The following is a 25,729-nucleotide window of genomic DNA, read 5'->3' on the forward strand; positions in this document are numbered from 1 at the left end:
ATCATCTGGTTGGTGTGTTGAAGCTGTATACAATTCTCTAATACTCTATCAGTCATTTTGATTGTTTTCTGTTAAAATATGTTTTTCGAGTTCTTAATTATAATGTATGTTATTAGATCGCAGACCGTAATAGATAGTAAGAAACATATTACTATATTTAATGGAATCAGGCGTTACTTTGCGAAAGTCCATCATATGCAAGAAAATGACCAATATTTAGCCACTTCCGCAGATGCAGTGGTAGTCGTGCAACAAAGTGCACCTCCCGCCAGCCTTAGTGCCAAACACAAACTCTGTGTTTGGCACTAATCGGTGTAACATAACTCCTGAAACACGTGTCGAGTGATTTGACTGTGGCAGTTGTGTAATTCGCATTGTTTGCCGCATACGCATTTATCAGCGGGCTGGCGAGCGGTGCACTTTGTTGCACGACTACCACTGCATGTGCGGAAGTGGCTAAATATTGGTCATTTTCTTGCTTAAATATAATACTCTCTACAATGTAAAACTCTGAGAAGATTATTTCCGAAATGTGTCTATACAAAAAGTAATTTCTATTTAATCATCATCATTGTCTTAGCCGTAAGACGTCCATGGCTCTATAATCTATAGGTAAGACCTATATCCTTCAGATATATTTTGGATAAGGTCGTCTTCACTGCGCTGGCCGTACCGTGGTCTCAACTCTAGAACTTTGATGCCCTAGTAGCCATTTATCCTGCACGCTATATGACCTGCCCATTGCTTCTTCAACTTGTCAACCCGCTGGGCATCGGATGCCCTCATTTCTGATTATTTCATAACTAAATATATAATTGTAAATAATTGTTTTTGTTCTAATTACAATAGGATTATCTTATTATTGTTCACCTCTTTAATTATCTCTATGTCAGGCAACAGACGCCCAAGGCATAAGCCTTTCTCAAAGGCCGCCACGATGACCAGTCTTCCGCTGCCCGCATCTAGCGACTTCCTTATGTCGTTGGTCCACCTAGCTGCTCACTTTCAATTACCTTCTGTTCCTAAAATTGTATTTAATAACTTGTTTTATAATAATAGCATTTGAACTGATTGATTTTTTATTCAAAAAATAAAACGATGAACTTTAAATTATTACAAATTATTAGTTGCCTATATGCGATCATACGAGACCTAATGAGGTCAATATAGCGTGAACAACTGTTGACCTTTGAGCATGATAAATTGGCGCTCAATTTACTCGCAGTACAATTTCACCGGAGTTGACCGATATCGATAGTAATCTGTTTACTTACGTACCGTGACTGATCGGGGGATTTAATCGCAGTTTAATGATTAACTTTGAAATCGCTTACAAACAATCAGTAGGCTTATTGGTTGAGGACTTCTACTTAATCGTAGGTCAAGGTTCGATTCCTGAGACTAATTATCGTGCTAAACACCGCATATTTTGTTTTCTGTTTCCGAACGCTTCGCATGGTCCACACTGCATTTTGTGGGTGGAATTTCATATAATCCATTCTTGAATAATTTTACCTGTTTTAAGTAAATTTTGGCCAAGTTTTAAACCTATAAAAGGTTTAGTTTTAAAATATGCATTTTTTATTAATGTGGTGGGATTTTTTCAAATCTGTTTTTAGCCGACAGGAATATTCCTCTTTTATTTAAAATCTCCAAGCGTTATAGTTCTAGAGATACCGCGATGAGTTAATATCTAGATGAAAATGTGTTATACAGGATGATTAGAAAAAGTATTAAAAGATTTTTTACACGTGTAGCTAATTTATTTACAAATATCTTCAAAACTTTTACAATATTTCCAAAGTGAATACTCTGAAATAAGTCACAGTAATTTATTGTTTCTTTTGGAATGCGACTGGCTAACTTCTGATAGCACAAAGTCTGGAAGGACTACGAAATTTTTTTTAATTACAAAGTAATCCAATTTTTTAAACATTTTATTTAAATGTATTACCATTACCTTATTTATAATTCTAAAACTATTGATTTTTAGATAGAGTATACCATATATGGATGGATACTAAAATTAATATATTTTCACCCCTTTAAAACTTTTACATCTATTGCTAATTAACCTATATATATTGCCAAAACTATTGTATGTAATATATTACTGTAGTCGGTTAAAAAAAAATCAAAGTTTCTGGGTTAATGTAAATGTGTTCAGTTTACGGATAACTTATGTAGACAATTAGGCAATAAATATATGAGATGAAATAAATAAATACATTTTTGTTTCAGATGTCGACACACACGAACCCGATGAGAAATCCCTGATTACGTATATCTCTTCCTTGTACGAGACGTTCCCGGAACCGCCGGCGGTGCATCCGTTGTTCGATGCGGAATCGCAGCGTCGCGCCGCCGCTTACACCGAACAGGCCGCACAGCACCGCGCCTGGTTGCACGAGAAATGCTCACTCATGCAGGTGAGACGGTGTGATAGGGGGATGAAGTTGTTCATATAGCGTTGGTGGTCATATTGGTGATAGTAATATCGTACGATGAAAGATGGAGGTTGTTTTACAATCGCTGCTCTTTCGGACGGTGTAAGGGACGGACAACATTAGTGATGTCCTGTACTTTTATCGTCTTACGGTGTGAGTAGCGATTTATGTTGTCGGCACTGCAATTTAATGGTCGTAGTATATGATAGAAGGACAATATTATCTCTACTTTGTTATTTATTTGGAGGGTTACGCGTGAACATCCAACTTTATTTTACGTAAAAGTATTCGTAATAAGTATAAAAAGAAATTTTCCTTAAAAATATTTTATTAAAGAGTAAGGTTACGTAAAGCTAATGTTTTTATCGTCAATTCGTATGAAGACCACAAATCGTAAAAAAAAATATCGCGAAAAGTCAGTCTTTTGTTTTTGTATTTCAGAGTTTGCCTAACGTAATGAATTAAGAATAGTTGTTTTTCTTAGAGAGGTTTATGTAGGGATGTACCTTGAGTGGTTACTTAGGTAAGTAGTAGGATAAACTTGAATATTAACTTGTTTGTTATTCCACAGGACCGTGCTTTCCCGTCAACTTTGATCGAGATGAAAAAGCTGCTCAGCGAGAGCACGCGCTTCCGCAGCGAGGAGGTGCCCCTCCGACAGCGCGAGAAACAGAAGCTCTTCCACCAGTACCGCGATCTCGAGGTTTTAATTTTTGATCAACTTTAAAGTCATCCGACATCAAAACACGATTTTTTTTCGTATTTAAATATATTCGAATGATATTGCCTACATACCTGTTACACATGACACTATATACTTTAAGCGAAGGAAGAACAATCGCCGTGATGTTGTAGGATTCGATATAAATGCCGCTGCAACAGGACACCATGTTGTATGTCGCTATAGGAACCCTTTATGATACTATTCCGACACTTTTTGGATCGGACTTTCACTGCTGCTTAAGTGGCATTTGCATATTCCGCAGGTTTGAGTCGGAAGAGCACAGGCAATTAGATTAGTTTTTTTTTTAAAAAAAAGCCCGAGGGCCCCCGGTTGAGTCTCGGCTCGGGCTTATACATATTAATATTTCACGAAATTTGGATGCTGCCATCCTCTTTGATTATGTTTGAGGAAAATCATGGCTTATGCAGTATAAATAGTCATAAAATTTCATATGAAACAACCATGCGGTTTACTTCATACGAGTGTTTCATTTCAATTAGGATAGTGAACCTAGAGAGGTTCTTTACGGGCAGCGGCTCCTAAAGTTATTGAGTTCTACAACATTTTAATTATTTTATTAACTCTTAGAAATACTTCGAGTCGGTTGGCGAATGCGAAGTGGAGCCAACACTCCGGCCCGAGGCGTTGGAACAAGCGTGGGCTCGCTTGCTGATGGCGCAGCAAGAGAGAGAACGCGACCTGGCCGACGAGATCCGTCGCCTCGAGCGGCTGCAGCGCTTGGCTGAGAAGCTGCATAGGTAACGATATACCACTAATGAATTTTTACAGTATAATGAAGTGAAGGCGAAGAAAGAGAGGCGATGTATTATTGGTAACAACAGTATGAGAAGACAACAGAGGGGCGTGCAAATAACAAAAATCGAGAATCGTTATCGACAAAATATCTCTATAATACTATAATACTAAATATCTCTATAATATATAAGGTAAACAAGTTAAAACAATAATTTAATGAAACGAAACTAGAAAGATTTGTGTCAATTACTTTTCTCTCTTTTTGTATCGTCTGTATTTTATCTGGTGTGATGTTGTAAAATAAACAATAAACAGTGATTCAATGATTTAAACAAAGCCTGATCTTCACATAATATTCAACAATCGGCTCGGACCGATGCGTGAAACTTATACTGCCTAAAACTATGTTAAAACATTATAATACAGCGTTTATACTCATTACACAAAAACAGGGTAATTTAAAAAAAAATTAAAAAAGACAAGAGAGATGAAAAAATATAAATGATATATTTAATTCAACAGAGACATTAAACAAACGGAGTCGGGACTGGACAACGTGGAACGGCATATCGAGGGTGAAATCCGTCGCGTAGAGCGCGGCGTGCACCCAGCAGAGGCGAAGCAAGCCGCCGAGCAGATTGAGCAGGAGCTGCGGGCCATGGAGCACGGCATCCAGGACATGTTCCAGGACTGCCACGCGCTGCGAGAGGGCAGATATCCGCAGGCCACGGAACTGCACAGACGGTAATTACTTACACGTATGTCCTTCGAGCAGAGGTTCCCAAACTTTTGTCCTCATAGATCTCTTTCGAAACTTAGCGGGTTTCGGTGGACTCCCTGAAGCTACACTTACCAAACCGTATTAACAAAACTAGACAATAAATTGGCGCTTTGCAAGTATAGACACATTGTATTGAATATGGAATATTCAAGTTTTTACAAGTAATAGTAGCTAAGCTTCTTAAAATATTATCTGCCTACATTAATAGGTGAAGTCGAGCCGGCATTTTAGTTCTTCTCTTTATTACTCAAATTACCCTAGGCCCCTTTCAAGTATCGCATTCACCAAAGTTCCACATGGACCACTATAGAACTCAATGGCGTACCTAGAACTTTTGCCGCCCGGGGCGATCTCCAGTTTGCCGCCCTTTCTATTATATGTCAATCAAATAGTAGTTTTTGATTTAAAAAAATATTGATATATCACTTCAAAGTAATCATATAAACTTTTCAAAAGAAATGACATTTAAAAACTGACATCAAACAATTTTAGTTAGGAAAAATTGCCGAACAAATTCGTAAAGATCCTTTTACGAATTCAACGAATTGTAATGAATACAATAAAATAAAATTATTATCCTGTTCTTGAATTTGAATCCAAAATTTACACTAAAATGCATTTATATACACCCAGGAATAATATTCGAAATCATAAAATTAATCATAATTTATATAAATCAAATATTAAACTTATAATAATCATTTATTATTCAAGAAAGAAAATAAATTTGAAATGAAAAAGTTGCTTTTTACAACTATAAGTAAATATAAAAAATGCCGCCCCAAGGTAAGTGCCGCCCGGTGCGGACCGCACCCACCGTCCCCCCCCCCCTCCTGGGTACGCCACTGATAGAACTAAATCTATTTCTTTTTTTCCATTTTACCCTCTCTTTTTGTTTCTTTACTATTGTTATTATTATAAAGTATAAAATTGTGCGTTATTCCAAACAAAATAAAAATATTTTTACAAATAAAACCTTTTGTAACAGAGTACAACAAATCCACGAGCGCTGGCTGGCCGCTAGACAAGCCTTCACAGGACGCCTGGTGCCAAGACTGTCCTCAGTCCGAATGCCGGTACAACAGACCACCGTACGACGGGAGACCAGGACAGTTCTTGAGACTAGAGTCCACGACGCAGACCCCAAGTTCCAGCAGCTGCAAGCGGCCACCAAATGGTGCAAGGAGAGGCTGGTACGTATCCGTTTAATGTAATGTAATCAGAATAATTTTTCTATTGTTAGACATTACTATGATTATTATGTCTTTGAGAATAAATTGCTCTACTATTGAATTAAGAGTATTGTAAAAGTAATCTGTTGTGGGCTCTATACAGAGAGGAGAGAGAGGAGTTTAATCTGATTTTATTGTTTACAAAATGGAGCTCTTTTGAAATTCCTCTCGTGACGTATGTGGGTAGTAATATAAATGAATAAATAAATAAACCCGAGAAGAGCCCACAACTAAGTCAGTTTGGTTCTTTATTATTACTTTCATAACAAACGTGAGAATATTTGACGGAAGTAGTTAAAATTCAACCATATGCTGTATCAACATTTCCGAAATTCCTCTAAACTGTAATATCTCGTTGCGGTTGACAAGAATGTGTTGTTTTATAGTAATCATTTTACAGTCAAATTGACATCTTTAATCTGTTTAAAACGAAATATTCATTCGCAGAAAAAGCTTCACGAATCCGATTACGGGTCAGACCTGCCCACCGTGCAGCATGAACTGGATAAACATCAAAGGGAGCACAAGCAAATCGATCAGTTCCACTCAAAGGTAATAATTATATTGTTGTATTAATACACGTCGTAAAATAGTTATTATCTTCAATTTACAGCCCAAGTCAATGTCCCTTCGGGGGGTCCTTGAGTCTAGTCACGTCACGAAGCATCCGCCAAAGCGATATAAAATGGCCTTACGACTCGATGAAATAGCAGTATGTAGCGGATTGAACCGAAGCTCCCGTGGGTTCCATAGAGCTACGTTACATTAAAAAAAGGTTTTGTGCTAGGCGATTTGCGCCCAGTAACCACGAAGCCGCGGATTCTGTCAATACCACTTGGGTAGTAAAATCAAGTAAAAAATGAGAAATGTAAGGGAGTGAGATATTCGGTTGGATACAGTTTATTAAAGCGATATCTTTGCTAATAACAATTGCCATGCTATCAGAGCAACTTCTGGCCTCATTGCTAAGCTCACAATCTCTCATCTAGCTATAGAGAAGAGAACTAGGAAGTGAGAGAGAATATAATTTGTGAACGATGATACTTCCTTGCCATATCAACTAAACTTACCTTCTGAGACACCATATTGCTTACCGTTGTCATTCTTAGTTTATTTCAAATTATTACATAATATAAGATCTATTTCTGCATTCTTCCTCAGGTGGAGCAATGTGTCCACAATCGATCAAACTTCACCGGCGAAGAGCTAAACCTGTACAACCAGCATTTGAGTCAGCTGCAGAAACTGTACGCTGAGCTGCTATCTACAAGTACTAAACGGTAAGAATCAAATTAAAACTACCTTATGAAATAAGGTAAAAGTTGTCATGTCAAAATTCTTTGAACGAATTAAAATATAAACCTGCTATTAAAAACGTGTATATAAAATTGAAATAAAGTTAGACATGTGAAAAGAAATTTCTATAGCCACAAGTATTATTTATTATTAATGTTTTTTTCCATATTTTGTATAATAAAAAAATGGGAAAATGTGATATTTATGGAGAGAAAAAAAATACAACACCTAAAGTAAAAACCAACCCTTTTCTTTCCCTTACTTATAAAAAAATTCACAAACCCTTAACTTACGAAGTATAAAATGTAAACTAATTTTTATTATTAACGTGGTTTATTGTGAAGATATTAATACGTTCCGTTAAATAACTCGATCGCTCTAAAACACTCTAATATACTCTAATTTTTTTTTTATTGTATAGCAAGTAGCGAAAAACTTTTGATGGTATTGAGTGTATCTAGACAGCTTTTTATTATTAAGTTATAAAGGTAATTGCTACTTGTTTCTTCTCCACAACTATTAGGTGTTATAGTTGTAAAGAAGCAGAATAAAGTCATAAATAAAATAGATGAAAAAATAGATGATAAGTTGTCGATCAATAAGAGTTCTATTAAAAGTTTCAATGTTGAAAAAAAAATTATCTTTTTCTATTTGCTGTCAAATAATGTATAGTTATACCCTATAAAAAATCAATGGCTTCTGAAATAATAAATACGTACATATGTTTATATATATACGTGTTGTATACGTTAACTACCCATTATTTATACTTGAACCTTTTCCATACTATGGTTGTCTTTAAGAGATTATAAAATCTATTTAAATGTACAGAGTACAATAAATAATATTTAAAAAAAAAGGTAATATATAAATAAAGTAATGATAAATGCGGTTTCAGATGAGTAAATAAATTATTCTTTACTACATGTCCTTGCTTACATACTACTGCCAGAATTTATTGGCCGTTCGTATTTCATAAAAAAAAAGTTTTTACTTTATACGGGGTGTTTATGCTCATTTGTCAGCGAAAAAACTGAGTCAATTTTTTTTCCTACAGAATATCAGATTTGGACGCCCTACAAGATTTCTTGCAGTCGGCCACTGCGGAATTGAATTGGCTCAACGAGAAGGAACAAGTGGAACTATCACGCGACTGGGCAGATCCTCATATCAATCTACCAGCGGTTCAGCATTATTATGAAGTAAGAGATATTTATTTTTTGTCGATATATTTACTACACTTTATAATTTCACATCTAAAAAATATAGTAATTTATTTTTAAATTTATGCTAAAACATATTTTATATTTGGCCAGAAACTATCTTATTTAAATTAGCGCAACTTCTGGATAATCCCAGCTGTCTATTACTAGTATTAGATGATATATACATACCTGCCTACTGGTTATCTTTGTAATTTTTGACTGCTTTCTTCCAACTTGCATAGTAACATTACTGTGGATCGTGATCCTTTCTGGACCTTATTTTTTTGATTAGGTGGTTAATGGACCCTTTGACTACTAACTCATATCTAAAAGGCTTCATATTCGCCAAGATACAGTGTCTGTATGAACTGTGAACATATAATAATGAAGAGATTTTAAATGTACATCCACTGACTATGATTATATTAAATATACGAGTATGTATATATCAAACACTAAACATACCATAACGTGTCAAATGACTCATTTTGAACTTTTGCATTGATAATGTAAGAAATGTATTTAGCTTTATATTGAAAAATTATTATTTTTTACGTTTGTAATAGAAATCGTCAACATACTATTTTGTTTAACTTTGACGATTGAATTTTTATTTCCTACATAACAACTATATTTCATACGTTCAAGTGAATACGTATAAATACGTTCAAAGTCGGGTCATTTGACCCGCTATGGTAGAAATAGGTACCTGGAAGTGTTGGTAAGATAAGTGTTAAAAAAAATCAGTTTGGTCCAGTTATATGTGTATTATCTATATATACATATATTAGTTAATCATAACTAGATATCAATGGCAAGACATTATTCGCTTTCTCTAAATTTTGTCAATGTTAATACTTAGTTATATAGTTAATCATCTGTGTATGTCCTCACCATACGCACACATAATCGCTATTTCATATATACATGCACACGTCACACATACATATTTGTTAGTTACTTTAACGTTTCCTTTCTTTTCTGTGCAAGCATTCGTTTGGGGATGATAGAGAGGTTTGTTTCATGTTTTATTACACCGATTTTATTTATTTTTAATGCATCCAACAGACTATGTTATTCTTGTGTGCTTTTTATGCTATTTTGAGTTTTGCAGTCTTGTAATTGGGTTTATTTTTGTATAGCAACTGATGTCTTCATTGGAGAAGAGGGAGTTACAGTTCAGCAATGTCATCGATAGAGGAGAGGCACTTATCGCACAACATCACCCTGCCACTAAGACCATAGAAGCTCATCTACAGGTTAGTAATAATACTAATCATGATAGATACCCTCCGTAAGGTATACGCCTCTTCTAAAGATAGCGACAGCTACCGGTCTTGCGTTGCCCGAGTGTAGAGAACTACCGCTACCTTGACTGAGTCCTGGGTTCATGTAGGTAGGGAGTCTACCCGCTCCACGTCTACCGACTCATGGTCGCAACTAGAGAACCTTTCGGTAGTTGTAGCCGACCAGCGGCCTCAGAGACATTAATTAAAAATACAAACCGTGTCATTGATCATCATTAATGAATAAAAGAATCCGTCTGAATTTCTTGTGGGCTCTTCTCAAATCTGGGTGCGTTTGAAACCCTCGTAGCTTTAAGAAGGCCTTATAAGGGAAGTCAATCTGATTCTAGTTTCTGTCAAATTGGATTCTTTCGACATTCTACTTTTACTTTTAAATGATTGATATGTGAATAATAATATGAATGAATGATTGAATGAACTTAATTTAAATAATAAATATGTATTATTTGTCCAGGTGATGCAGTCCCAATGGGCTTGGGTGCTACAACTGACATTATGTCTAGAAACACATTTGAAGCATACCACACAGTACCACAACTTCTTCGAAGAAGTAAAAGAAGCAGAGAAGTGGATACAGAAGTAAGTATCGTATGATATTTATTATTAGAGATTGTTAATTTGTCAAAGTGGCCTGGTTGCTTACCCTTAAATGTGTGCCATGTTCATTTCTCTATTTTTCGTTATTATTGTATGTTTTTGTGTATATCATCAACATATAAGACGATAAACACTCACTACAAGGCATAGGCCTCTCTCAAAAATCGACACAATGACAATTCTTCTGCCGTCCGTATCCTGCAACTTCCCGCGACCCAAACTATGTTGTTTGTCCACCTAGTGGGCGGCCTACCCTGCACCGTGCGAAGCTGTAATTTCATAAAAGTCTTTGTAATTTTCATGTCAATAAAAATATTCTAGCCAAGTTTTATAACTATAAGAAAGACCTATAGTTTTCGAAAATAAGTATAAGAAAGCACTTTCAATCGAATTTTCGTGAAATCCATTTTTAGCTGACCTCTACTCGGCTAAATGAAATTTTACATATGAAATTTCTGTATCAAGACTTATGATTCTAAAGATATCTTGATGAGTCAGTTTTTAAATGGGGATTTCTTACACATAAATATATAGATAGGTCGGAGTAATTGATCTCTACTTAAAAGCACTTTTTTTTGCAGACGCGAAGAAGCACTGAACTCCACATTTTCACAATCAGAGTTCACGCTAGACCAGGGCGAGAGACTGCTCAAGGGTATGCAGGAATTACGCGAAGAGCTCAACTCGCACGGCGGTCTAGTCTCCCGTCTGGTGGAAGAGGCACAAGAAGTACGGCCCGTGAAGCTACGTCGGGCACCGGTCACCAGGCCACTCCGGGCAGAGACTGTCTGCGCTTATAAACACGCCAACGTGAGTTGACTTCACTCTACAGAGTGATTGGTTGTAGGTGTAAAAGCTATAAATTCAAGTTTAAAATATTCTTAACCAAATAGGCATTTATATTATAAGTAGTAACCTAACAATGACTCGGAATATCGATCTGCTGAGAAGAGGCGGCTATAAAATTATCAGTTGTTTTTTTTTTAAATGTAATTTTACAATCACGTAATTACATTATAAATTGTCTGTAAGAGATTGACTCGTATGATAAGACCGGACATTGTATACTTTTTTGTTTATTATTATGAAACTATTTAAAAGTATCCTAGCGTTTACAATAAAGAATCTTAAAAAAAAAATAAATAAAGCATGTAAATGAGTCAACGGGGGGCGAATTTATAGCTCATTTATCAACTAATACGTTATAGGATTTCACGTCTAGGTCTAATAATCCTGTATAAAATTATAGCGACCTTAATTATGTCGGTTCACCTTGTGGGCCTACCCACCCTGTCTCTCGTATTATATATATATATATATATATATATATATATATATATATATATATAAAATTCTCGTGTCACGGTGTTCTAACTTGAACTCCTCTGAAACGGCTTGACTGATTTTTAACAAATTTAATATGCGTATTCAGTAGGTCTGAGAATCGACCTACTATCTATTTTCTATACCCCTAAGTGATAAATGTTGTTCACACTTATAAATTTTTTTTTATTTTTTTAACGAAATTTTTTGTTTTTATTTTTTTATGATACAACATACAAAAATACACACAACCTTAAATTTTTACCCCTCTACGATCAACCCTTATTTTTAATGTGTTAATTAAAAACTTTAGTTTTTGTTTGCAAAACAACGTTTGCGGGATCAGCTAGTATATATATAATATACGTAAATAAAATATTAAAAATTAGTTTCATTTAAAATTGATAGGTGGCGGTCGAGAAAGGTTCTAGCGTGACGGTGGTGGACAACTCGGGCCGCGTGCGTTGGCGTGTGCGTATGGGCGGCGCGGGAACTGAAGCCGCGCTACCGGCCGCTGTACTAGCGCTACCACCGCCCTGCGCTGATGCCTTACACGCCGCTGATGCTCTACGCTCCGCATATGATCGCGTAAGTACCCCCCATTTATAATTGCCCATCCTGTAAAACTACCAAACATCTTATAATCCAATATTGTCTAAAAACGAAAGCATAGTATGTTACCATAGATGACCTACGGCACTGGAACGTAGTCGTTAAATTCAGGCCTTATTAGCAAGCTCGTAGTTGCTCAACATATCATGGAGACTCTACGGATCGAAATAGGAATGCAAGGATCCGAAGACCAAAGAAAATGACCGATATAGTCCAGCGGATTGTCCAAGGTCAAGTGGCAGTGGCATGTCAGATGGCCGCTGAGGTCTCTGAATAAGAGATCACAGAGTGGTAAGCGCAGCAACAAACTGCCTCCTATTAGGTGGACATACTGCCTTGTTAAAGTTTTCAGGAGAAAAGATACACCGCTTCCAACTGGTCTCATTTGAAATCAATGAAGGAGGCCTATGTCCAGTACTTTAAGTTCTACGACAAAAAAAAATGTTGATGCATAGACAGATGTAGTTTGTCGTCTTGCTCGCCCATTCGAGAATCAATTTGATACTAAAGTGCTTTCCTTAATAACAAACCCTTTTGCCAAATATCGAACTAAATATCTTATCTCTCTTATAACTTTAATTACGTAATTGTAAAAACTATTTTTTATACATTACTCTGACAGACTTGTAAGTAATTTGTATTTAATTAAAAATATAAGACGTTAGATGCAGGCCGTTTAAAAGCGGTCCTATAGGAAATCTATGACCTAGACCAATAATCAATATTAATACAATACTTTTTCCTCAGTTGTATTAAAACTGTTGTTAAAACACATTCAATATGATAACGTAACCGATTAAAATAACTGCATACATATATGATAAACGTATATAATTGTTTACTTTTAAAGTTGACATCATTTTATTTTGACCCAGTGTCGACTTGTGCTTACGATGTACATATCGCTGTACGTTGGCACCGATGTGTTCGCGTGTGTTTTCATAGTGATTTTTGTTGTAAAGGTTATCCAACTATGGCAGAGGAAGCAACTGCGGATGCGACAGAATATGATCTTCGCCACTATCAAAGTAGTCAAAGGGTGGGACTTCCCACAGGTAAGTAAAACTGCAAAGAATAATGCGACTTAATTCAAAATGTAGTAATCGTAAAATTAAAAAGAATAAAGAGTTTTCATTCAAAAATAAATCGTGTAGGTTATAAATTAATTGTTTACTAATAATTTGGTGCAAATAATAATTTATTTTAAAATAGGATTAAAACTTATAATGGAATGATAAGTATTTACTTGTAGAGAGTTTAGAACGTCATTTTCATACTTTTGTTCATTCCGAAATATTAATACTACTTGTATAGATAAAATTTCGGAATGAATGAAAGTGTGATAAACAAATTCAGAAATAATTCAATTTAGTTTCGTTTAAATATACATAGGCATTCAAAAATTAGCGGCTCAAACTATCAGTATTTATAATTACACAAGATTTATAGGGTATTTAAAGGAATATAAATAAAAATAAACATTAAACCGAAAGCAGGTCCGTAGACGAAATGAAGTAATGGTTATAGACCAACGGATTAGCAAATTGAAGTGATAGTGTACAGGCTGTATTGGCCACAAATGGCCTCTGGGAATCAAAGGTTTTGCAGTTTAGGCCATTGAAAAATGCGACGTAGAAAGACGTCTTTATTAAAGTCGTTCGAAAACCGTTGTATGAATACCCCTAACAACTGATCTTGTTAGGAACTTATGAGCGAAGCCTATGCCCAGCTGTGGACGTCATACGGCTGAAATGATGATGATACAGAAAGTAAAAGGTTTTTTATTCCAAAGTAATAAAAATAAATTTTAAGTGTGGTTTTAAAGCTCAATATAATATATTTACTATAATTGTTTTATCGGCGTGTTGATACAAGCTATAATATTTATATCGCGTAATTTACTTTGTCGTCGTTCAAATATAGTATAAAATCTTCATTAATTATAAAAGAAGTGTTTTAATTTTGCATAAATAATTGTTGTCTATAAAGAAGCACATGGACCATAAACATGCTCTTTGAAATGTATTTATCACAGGCAGGCAGTAAATTTATTTTTTGTTTCTAAAATAAATTTTGAATTAAGAATTAACTTCAAATTTTCTCAATGCCGTAAGAAATAACCTTATTTTGTATCGAGTCTTTTGCAAGTGATAACTATCATCGCCAAAATATATAAAGTACTTACTAATTTACTTATCATTTTTAATTTGTATTTTATTATTGTATTTATTTTGCATTACATAGTGAACATTCTTTATTTGCTTATAATAGTAGGAAACGAATTGCTCTAGAAATGTATTAAGGATATTTGTCTGTGACCACAAAAAAACCCGCCTCAGTTTATTGTTGGCGCCTCTGAAATATGTCATCGTTTGCAACCATGTAGATTTATATAGAGTTGATAGATGATGTTATAGAATAGTTCAATTTGTTTGTACTTTCTATAAAATTAAGCTTTTCTGTCATTTTTGTATTACAAATAATTCTAAGGATATATATATATATATATATATATCTATTCGTACATGCTGAATGCCGGAAATCTATGGACTCTCCCATGCATGTGTAGCAATGGATGTCTTACAGCTAAAATGAAGATATCGTTGAATAATAGATATGAGGGTGGAGTAATGTATAGTTGGCGTAGTTTTTTCACAGTCAATCGTCGGTCGTCCGTCGACCGATTATCGGGTTGAACTTTTGGAGAGGCCTGTGTCTCGCTGTGGACTATGGGCTGACATGTTGATGATGACGTGGTTGTAGTTCGTGGCGATGGGAGCGGAGCAACGGCAGGCGATCCGTCGCGCTCTCAACGAGGACGCGGAGAAGCTGCTGGGCGAAGGCGACGCAGCCGACCCGCAGCTGAGGAGACTCCGGCGAGAGATAGAGGACGTCAACCGACTCTTCGACGAGTTCGAGAGGCGGGCGCGCGCTGAGGGTGAGTTCGAAATTCAAAATATTTTTATTTAAATAGGCATTTACATGCGCTTTTGATCGTCGATTATTTTAACATTATAAATAGTAAACTACCTCTTATTAGGTACCTTTACTCTTGTTACCTCTAATCGGCCAGAAACTCTTCTTAATGCAATGTAATATTTTTAAAGACAAAATTTAGGCGTTTCGATTATATGTTTATTTTTAGTATTTATCCTGTCTGTCATTATTTTAGTATGATTTAAAAATGCGCGTAAATAATATGTGATTGAAAATGTATTGCGATGCAATCGTTAGGATTCCACTTTGTTTTAAATATCTATCAGGAAATCTTTACTTTTTAAGTCATAAATAACCCATACATCTCTGCAGAGTATAATAAGTCTTACTCTACTTATTTATTAAATACTCTCTATCGTACACGTTTGAAAGTAAATACATTTATTTATAATACTCAAAGAAAGTACAGAGGGCAGTCTTATCACTCGAGGCAATATCTTACAGACAACCATAATACAGAAATGACAAGTAACGGGTAGTTAACGTGTACATTCAAATATTTACATACATAGCCAAATATTTTAATAAAGGTATGTTCGAGGTATAGTAATAAATAATATTTTATACATGCTCTAAACATTGATAGGTCTGTATTTCGAAGAGTCTACAGCCTATTCTTATCAAACCCTGTGATGTCGTCTCATGTCACTGTTAGCAGCGACCTCTACTCTTTACCAGATGTACATCTACAGGATGATTAGTTCTAGGTATAAGGCCTTTAAAACTATAAACGTGTAACTAATTTGCAAGATTAAGTCTTAAAATCTTGAAAATTCATCTCTAAAATATTTTACATTAATATATTTTTTTCTATTGTAATACGGCAGGTACATAACAAAATGTGCAGAGAAAGATAGTAAACAATAATCAATTTTAAAACATAGTAATTCAAATTTTGAAAGCGCTTTTACCTTCTATTGTATTATTATTTATAAGTTTTTTTTATTATGTTATTTCTGAAACCATTGATTTTTGAATACTTTATCCGAAATCGATAGTTACAGATAAAATACATCAATCGAAAGTAAATGACACATACATTAACCCCCTTTAAAGATGTTATGCCTTTAACAAATCAATCTGTATACAGGCATGATGTCTTATAAGTTATAAAATAACTGAAAAGGGTTACTAATCAGCGGCTAACACCTGAAAATTATTTACAAATAAACTGCGTCATTCGAGTTCAATTGTCTAAGTAAACAAGTTGTATGTTCTTAGAATCGTCTGTGTGACATTAGAAAAAACAAGAGCAATAATGCTTTAGCTCAATTAATTACGTTTTAACTACCTTGAGGAGTAGTCTTGGATACTTAAAAAGCCATCAGTCTAAATTCTCAGGCTGTTAGAAATACTTTTCCTTTGATCGTCTCCACAAGTAATGAATTACCGATTGATGCTAAATATTAATGGTTATAAACATTTTAGTTATGTATTTTATTAAATCTTAATATGTCAAGGCTATTGTAGCTACATGATTTTGAAAATTGGTACCTTCCCTCCATAATGATTTTTGGATGTTTCAATAGCGCATATTTATGGTGATCATAGGGTTTTTTATGGCGTCGTTTTTGAGCTTCTCGTTCCACCTACGTGTGGAATAAGGACTTTATTGCCTTAAATATTTTTTCATTTAATTTTGCTTTTTTTATTATTCTTCTGTCTTACCAAACAATATCTTTCTTTCTTTACATTCTTCTCATCTCCATTCCCAAAGCATCATGTTCTGTTTCTTTTTTATCATTACAGTATATTATAACTACTTATTTTCTTGTTTAACTTATTTCTGTTATAACTTTACAATTACTCTTGATATATTTAATTTTTATTTCAATTACAATTATTAATTATTATTTTATTAACCTTTTTGTTTTCTTACATGTCCTATTGAAATTTAAGTCTTATTTCGGTCACAATAGGATTGACATGCCCAAACAAAGACAAAACTTCAAACCTAAAATTTAAGATTATGTACAAAAAATCATAATAATTATGGATTTATTGCAGTAAAAAAAAGGAATCGAACTGAAAGTAGACTATGTACAATTATAAAAAATTAACTAATCAGTGTAAAAACTCAGCTAGTTATAACCACACACGATGTATACATGAAAGTAAACATTGTGTAGTATTATACAATAATGTGTATACATTATTATTGGTTATAGCTGTATAGGCTTTAGAAGGGTGAATGTATATCTCGTATTTCAGCAAAAGGCTATTGTATTTTAACACTTATTACCAATCAACCTGTATAAAGCGATCACTCTGAAATATGTTACATAAATTTATTTTTTCGTTTAAATAGCAAAAGCCCAATGAATTGATACAATTGATGGTTAACAATAATTTAATTTTAATATGTATTTATTAATTTTTTTATAACATCATCGCGATATTTATAATTTCTGATAGCTTTGATTTTAGATAGGGTAAACCATACATTAATTGACCGCAAATGGTCTTTACATTCACTATTTTAAAAGCTTTTCTATCTGTAATCAAACAATGGGTATAAATAAAAATTTATGTTTATTCATTAACAGTTTCTTAAAGTAATACATTTAAAAAATTTACGTTAATTGCAATTAAAGACTATAACATTACGTTGTACGCGTTTAAACAAAAGCATACATTTCGATTGAGTTGATTGAAAAATTACTCTACGATCAAGATCCATGTGTAGTAACGTAAGTTGTATTTTATTTTATTGTTTCTCACTTTTAATTGACCTCTGTTCAGTATTTTTCAATCTACTCAATTTCGTAATTAGACAATGTAGTACTTATAGTTAAGGAAATTTATTTTTAAATTAAAACAGCTGACCTAATTTATTTCTTACTGTGTTAAAGTAATTGTTTTTAGGTAAATTACTTTATTTAATGATTTAACGTTCTTAGTGTAGACAACTAATTGTTGTTTTAGCCCATAGATGGCCATTGTAAGGCAGGCCTCCCAAGATATCTATAGAAAGACTAGCTGATCCCGCAAACGTTGTTTTGCAAAAAGAATTACAGTTTTTAATTAACAAATAAAAAATAAGGGTTAATCGTAGAGGGGTGAAAATTTAGGGTTGTATGTATTTTGGTATGCTGTATCATAATAAAATAAAAACCAAAAAATTTGTTTAAAACAAAAAATTAGGGGTGGACCACCCTTATCACTTAAGAGTATGGAAAATAGATAGTAGCCGATTCTCAGACCTACTGAATACGGATATAAAATTTGGTAAAAATCGGTCGAGCCGTTTCAGAGGAGTTCAAGTTCGAATACCGTGACACGAGAATTTTATATATTAGATATACCATAATCGCTAAGCTTTGCGGTGTGTTATTATGGTACGCAGAGGACGCTGCTGCCTATCTTCTAGAAACTGTTTTGTCAGCAGTGGCAATCCTATATAATTAATGCACAAGGTGTGAATCACATAAGATTTTAGCGCGAGAATCGAACCTGAGATCTACGTTTGCGAGTGTCATTTCTCTACAACTGGGCTACTACTGCTCAAACAACATCAAAAAAGAAATGTATTATTTTAATTGCAATGCGTAATGGTACACGATAATTGTGTCTTTTTGGTTGATATTTTACAATTAGGTAAAATATGTTTCAATTTATTTGCATTACCTTCGTAATTATTCCGTTTATTCTCTCGATATAAACATTAGTCATGTCCTAACAAAAATAGGAATAAAAAATATCAAATTAATGGTACCGTTCTCGAGTTTTGCGCATTATCAACATATTTAGCGATTCATTTTTAAAAAAAATTGTAGTAGAAGCAAATGTGATCTTTATGCTAATCTAAGTTGCTTTTATGAAAGACAATAACGAAGTTTTTGGCTAACCAAGGAACTTGTAACAATAGCCATTATCTACTATGCAAGTATATTTAGTATAGAGTATTAATAGCGACAGTAACTGAATCTCTGCGATTTGTAACCGCAAACAATGTAAAAGAATGTGCTTCTGTTTTAATCGATGTCACGTGATCTTTAAGAGATCGTTTACATCTCTTACCATCTGATATTAGATATATTAACAAACTTAGGATTCATTAAAATGCAAATCAAATAATAATATCTAAATTTGAATGTTATTAGTATTAAAAATTTAATTAAGATAAAGATATTATGACTGTTTCCAAATATCCTCTATAAAGTGATAACTCTGAAATATGTTAATTTAATTAATTTTTTAATTGAAAAACGACAAGCTAACAACTTTTGACTGCACAGTCTATAGGGACAGATATTAAACAATAGTATAAAACATTACTATTATTATTTCTGAAACCAATTATTTTAGATTAGGTATACGTACTATTCGTTAATTAAGATTTTTAAAGCTTTTACATCCACTTCGAATCACACTGTGTGTACACAAAGATCGAATCGGCCGATTTTCGTTAAATTTCTAAAAAATTCTTAGTTCAGTAGTATTTAATACGAGTTAAATTTAATGATAATAAATACATGATACAATTTCCGCATTGAATACTGTACGTAATCTCCTTCGAGTTAATAATGGTTGCATCTAAAGTTACATCACTAATTTACAAATATTTTTAATATCGTTAGTGCAATAAACGTAACGCAAGTCGTGTTTATTTCTATTGTTTATTGTAATACGTGATTTATTTTAAATATGAAGTAGCGGTCACAATGCGTCTTGTGTTCTATTGACAAAACTGTGTTGATCGCACATCGCTGCAATTAGCCGATGGGCCATGGCCGATGGGCAATGGGCAGTACACAGTGGGCGGTCATGGTGTAGTACGCGTCGATCCACGCTCCTCATCCGTTGTGTGTTACGACTTCTATGACTCGTCAAGAAGTACAAAGAAAATTTGTGTTTTTTTCTCAGTACATGTGTGTGTGTGTTAATTTTCATGTGTAACACAAAATAGATTTTTAACTTCGTTAGATAAATTGTTCGTAGATTTTTTTATTATTTAATTAGAATAAAAATCATTGTATTAAATTTCTCTTTCAGTCAATAAATTTTGAATTATAAATGTAAAGAGGTTTTTAAATCATGTAATACTTACATTTAATACATAATTATAAATATTCTTTTAGTAAATTACTTATAGAAGTTTTTTCTTTAGTATTAAAAAAATACACTAGTTTTATTTTAAAAAATAAGAGTGTTTTTGGTGTTAATAATCTTTAATTGATCGATTTAAAATTACTGAAGCATCTATTTAGAAACAAAAATGTAGTAAAAATTTTGAATTCCTAATGATTAATATAATCATATATTTATTTACATGTTTAGTCTCTAAAGGCAGGAACAAATAGATATATAGTTAAGGATGTGACTAAACCGGTTTATATTTAGTTGTACTTCAAACATTTTCAACGTAAATGACCGTGCGAATATATTTATTTTCGAAACGAACCGAATTCGCAATGTAAACAAAATTAGAAAACGAAACATTTGAGTGTGAACCTTATTCCGTATGGTTTAACGTCTAATGCTTGGCAACTATGAAGAAGATAAAAAGAATATTTTCCCTGGGAAAGGGAGGTGAGTGTTTTTTTAGAATCTTGATTATTTAAATTTTGACAGATTAATGCAAATTATTTTTAACGTCTCAATATCGAAGACGATGGTGAAGAATATATTTGTTTTAAGTAAACACGCCAACAGCATTACCTATTTTTATTCATAGTAAAAAAATTAGCCATAGCTGATAGCAGCGATCACAGTGTTGTATTATGTTACGCTGCTGACTGTACTCTATAAACTTGTTTGTGAGTAGTGGCAATCCTGTACAATTAATGCACAAAGATTTTTTATATTAGATTGTATCCCATAAATCCAATCCGTGACCTACGACTACAAGACTCAGTCCTCTACCGCTAAACTACCACTATTCATCAATAATTCAAAAATAATTGGCATTGGAAAATTATAATTAAATCCTTTAGTAACGTCGTTTTGTGATGATAGGGAGTTGTAATAATTCAGGCTTGGCCTTGAACGTTCTACTAAACAATATAGGAAATATAATAAGGAACACCTATGCCAATCTATTTATAGAAATCTAAGAAGATGTGTTCTGTTATCAAGTTCGCCGTATTTAGTGGAAACACATCAAATGATGAAACGTAAAAATGCTTCATCTGATCTAAATTTAAAAAAAACTTGATGGCCTATATCGCCGATATGTATATCTAGTTATTAAGTGTATGCGATATTAATTTAATTCTTACATTTAACAGTTGATATCTTTTTATTTACGATGATTGATAGCACTTGCATTATTAAGATATATGTGAAAATCAATGTTATACATGTTTAACTTGCGACCGCCGACCGTCCGAGCTATATTTGTGTTTAACATTTGACCCCGCAATAAGCGTTAATTGCGGAGCTTCTGATAAACTGTGCAGTGCAATATCATAATATTTACGACTGGCATAAAGTTCAACCCTGGATACATATATATTTATTCATCTATATAGGCATGCAATGAGTATGTCTGTCATAAATATCTTTTTAACGACAACAGTTAACATAAGTAAAAACCTTACAATGTTCGTATATTATTTTAAACTAAGCTGTTACACTGGAATCAACGAAATATTCATAGAATTTCTTTACGAGATAGAACCATGAATGAGGAGACTTTTGTAAGGTTCCCAAAGTTCCCGTTAGGTTATAGCAATGGAGACAGTACACTTACCTAAGAGCAGGGACCTATTTATAGTAGGTTTTGCCTCCTTCATCTCCGATATACAACTTGAGGATGGCAATACTGAGTAGGGATAACAAAGCGGTCGCAGGAAACATAATCTTAAAAACTGGTTATTGTTAGGACTTCGTTAAAACAGATTAAGAGACGTACTTTTATACTTATACACTGTAACGAAAAAATATGACCAAAAAAAACGGATATTTTGGACGTAAATATAACCAAGTCACGGGCGCTAATGTCTGTGTAATATAGATACTAATAATTAAAAAAAATTAAACCTGACAGCAGTACTCTTTAAGGCGAGTGTCCCTCGCGCAAATGCACTACTTTCCAAGAAGGCGATGGAAGGTTGTAAGTAAATTGTTAGGCTCACTCACTTCCCGTACATCACCAAGAACGCAGTAACGATTCAATAATGAGCAGATCCGTAGAGGAATGAAAGTATGCGACATACCACAGCAAATTGGTAAGTGCCAGTGGGTTGGTCAGATATCGAGAAACAGGTATTGTAAGATTCAGAAGTGGAAACCACGGGCCGACATTGCAGCATAAGTCGTCCATTTACAGTGGACAGACAACCTTGTTAAGATCGTCGGAAGGCGTTAGATGTCAGCCACTTCCAACTAGTTCTATGGGAAATGCACTGGGCAACTTTCGGTTGAAAGGATGATGATGATGACACTTAATTTTTCATAAATTTACTGTTCTATCGACGATGAATCGAGTCGATGTCCTAATGTAGAAATTCTTGAGCGTAAACACTCTATGGAGCATCCACTGAAGCAATCTAAAAGCTCAGCTGCGTTACAATCCAATGAAATTGTAGGCGAGCTAGAGGCAGCCGAGGTAGCCTTCGGGCTTCGCTACCTTAATAGAGAATTGACGCTAAGCAAACCACAGCGACCTGTCTCCATCCCAACCGTAATATCTGCAAATGCCAGCAGTCACAGGTCAGGTTAAAAAAAATCAGTATATTTTCTTTTTAATTAGATGCCTTTCTTCTATAAAAATAAAGATCAACTGTCTATTTCGACTTAAATGTATTTTATTTTGCCAGAAGTCACTTAAATTTACGTTTGCGAATCTCACATTCGCTTAACTGGTTCTGACATCATCCATTCTGTGTATTAACTGCGCATGCGTCTTAATACCTCTTAAATCGGCGTATGAACGGCTTACTGAGGGTATAATGCGACGTTCTTTGTCATCGATTGGGAACATCTGTTTCAAATTAGATCTTAACATTGGCCTTTTGAATTATTAGTAATTTAGTGTACTGTGTTGAAAACTTTATGATCTTTTATACCGAGGATATAAAATGAAATTTATGCATTGTCTAAATTAATATTTCATCGATTAAAATATATATTGTGACATGGTTACTCTTTTAAAACATGTTTTAATATGAGTATAATATGAACTCTACTCTTTTACATATCTTAGTATTATTTACGTACGGAAAATGGTTCAAAGTTTGCTCCTGTTGTAATGTTAAAAATAATTAACTATTTAAAAAGTGCGTGAAGCCTACTTGAATAAAAAAATAATAATTTTAAACTGCTACACATGGATGTCTTCCCCAAGATGGACAGACGATTTTGTTAAGGTAGAAATATATTGAATATTTAATGGAATCAGGCGTTACCTTGCGGAAGTCCATCCTAAGTAAGAAAAAGACCAATATTTAGCCACTTCCGCACATGCAGTGGTAGTCGTGCAACGGAAGGAAGAAATATATGTGTGCAGGTGACATGTTACCGGTCCTATTAGTAATCTATAGGGGAAAGTGTCTATGTTTAGCAGTAGAAATAATTCGACTGAAATGATCATGACGATGATCGTTGCCTATTTATTAGATTTAGTAAACGAAACCTAATAAGTTTATAAATTTATTTTATTTTTACTTCCATACTTTTAAATTAAGTTAGCTATTAATTTGTGGTACATCTCGTGAACAATAATAAAAATTCTCACTGCATATATATGCATATGCAGTGAGAATTACTACACAGTATATATTTTCCACCCATCCTATTATTACGACTACGTTTCCTCTGATCATTGCGGTTGTGTTGCAATTAGCAGTCACTTACATACGTACTTTTTTATTGTATACTGACCACCCCGACAAACTTCTTACTGTTAAAAGTTACTGGCCAGTCGATGTTCAATAAAGAAAAAATTATACGTATTTCAGAGTGATTACTATATTTATTGCCTAAATAATTATTACATTTATAAATTAATTTTTTTCACTTCAAAACTAGAAATAATGAGATCAAATTTTTATTTAAATTTTTCTTGCAAGATATTTTTGATTGTATTCGTTTTTTGTTTTATTTGGTGTTAAAAGTTTAGCAACTATATTCTTTGCATTTTTTTCCATTTTTCACTACATAAAACTTCCTAGCTTCCGAGCTAGACCAGCGGTAGAGGACTGACTTTTGGTCGTATGTCACGGGTTCAATTTTCGGGGATACAATCTTATACAAAGCATTAATTATATGGGATTCCCACGGCGTTCTTTGCGTACCATAATACCACACTGGGATCGCCAACTCGCTTGCCAAGCGTGGTGATTATGGTACATTCTCCCATAGATATCTTTGGGGTAGGCCTATGCCTTGCAGTGGAAATCTATGGTCTGAAACGAGGAAAACATCCTTATATCTTAATTAAAACGAATTTGAAGGGTCATTCTCAACTTTTTTTCTTAGTAATTCTTCTGGCAAAATTAAATAAAATACCTTATAACATATGTTTAAAATTGGATAAAAATATTTAGGTGAGACACACTGACTACATAAATCAATAAAGATAATAATGTTTTTATGTATATTTTAGTTTAGAGCGCGAATAATCCGCTACCTATCGATATAATCAGATTGTCATTAGCCGCGTAATAAGTCTCGTTTTTATAAACTGGACGAGACAGTTTTCGTCAATTTTATATCTCAAAATACAGTTGCTATAACTGTTATTTCCCTATTGCAGTCAAACACGTACAGTATGATAATTTTAATTGAAAAATATTATATTTACGTATAAATTTATTAATTACAGGTATAAAAGATTTAAAAGTGTGAACATGTCTCATTTTCAGTAAATATATGTTATGCTCAATTTAAAAATTAAGATTTTAGGAATAATAAATGACGTAATGATTATACAGTAAGAAAATGCATGTACAAAATTCAGATTATATTGAAATTAATTATCGTTTACTATATGTCCCTTTGCCTTTCGCATTCCAAAAAAAAAAAGAATTTACCAATTATAAAAGATTATTTAGGTTTTTGATACATGGTGATTAAAACACATGTAAAAGCTGTAAAGGTTTTTGCTGACAAGATAGCCATTTATACCTATAATCAATCAGGTTATCACCTATAAGTGGACTGCTCTCTTCCCGAGACATGCGTTCGTACTGTGTTTAACAGAATTTATTATAATGTAATTAATTTTATTTTCTCCCAGCTATTAGATGTATAGAATGACGTGAATGATCAGGAAGCCTTTGTTTTTGCTCACCTCCGACGACCCTGTAAACGTGTTCAATATAATCAAATTAGTCCAACGGCCGAATATGATGTCATATCAATTTTTTTTACCCGTACCGTCAACTGGCCTTGTCTCCACAGATTGGTACAGTTATTGCTGCAATTTTTAATAAAACTCGGTGTGATCTCGGTGTGGGTGGTTTGCCACAGACCGAAAAGTTGTTCGCAGTTGGCAAATATCACTGG

At 33.7% G+C, this 25,729-nt stretch overlaps 1 protein-coding gene across 1 annotated transcript in view; it reads left to right on the plus strand.

Annotated features, from left to right (window-relative positions):
• Positions 1–25,729, plus strand: part of shot (dystonin-like protein short stop) — a 178,429-nt gene that overhangs the window by 38,787 nt on the left and 113,913 nt on the right. Inside the window, exons 5-18 of the mRNA XM_068768857.1 lie at positions 2,242–2,429; positions 3,019–3,150; positions 3,760–3,929; positions 4,450–4,671; positions 5,697–5,901; positions 6,388–6,492; positions 7,102–7,220; positions 8,294–8,438; positions 9,584–9,700; positions 10,203–10,327; positions 10,927–11,155; positions 12,077–12,256; positions 13,243–13,335; positions 15,044–15,218. Coding sequence (XP_068624958.1) covers positions 2,242–2,429; positions 3,019–3,150; positions 3,760–3,929; positions 4,450–4,671; positions 5,697–5,901; positions 6,388–6,492; positions 7,102–7,220; positions 8,294–8,438; positions 9,584–9,700; positions 10,203–10,327; positions 10,927–11,155; positions 12,077–12,256; positions 13,243–13,335; positions 15,044–15,218 — 2,205 coding nt within the window. The remainder of the gene's footprint in view (positions 1–2,241; positions 2,430–3,018; positions 3,151–3,759; positions 3,930–4,449; positions 4,672–5,696; positions 5,902–6,387; positions 6,493–7,101; positions 7,221–8,293; positions 8,439–9,583; positions 9,701–10,202; positions 10,328–10,926; positions 11,156–12,076; positions 12,257–13,242; positions 13,336–15,043; positions 15,219–25,729) is intronic.

The sequence above is a fragment of the Battus philenor genome, unplaced genomic scaffold (assembly GCF_028537555.1).
Source record: "Battus philenor isolate CCGP_79_NKW_IND1 unplaced genomic scaffold, ilBatPhil1.0.hap1 SCAF_27, whole genome shotgun sequence".
NCBI lineage: Eukaryota > Metazoa > Arthropoda > Insecta > Lepidoptera > Papilionidae > Battus > Battus philenor.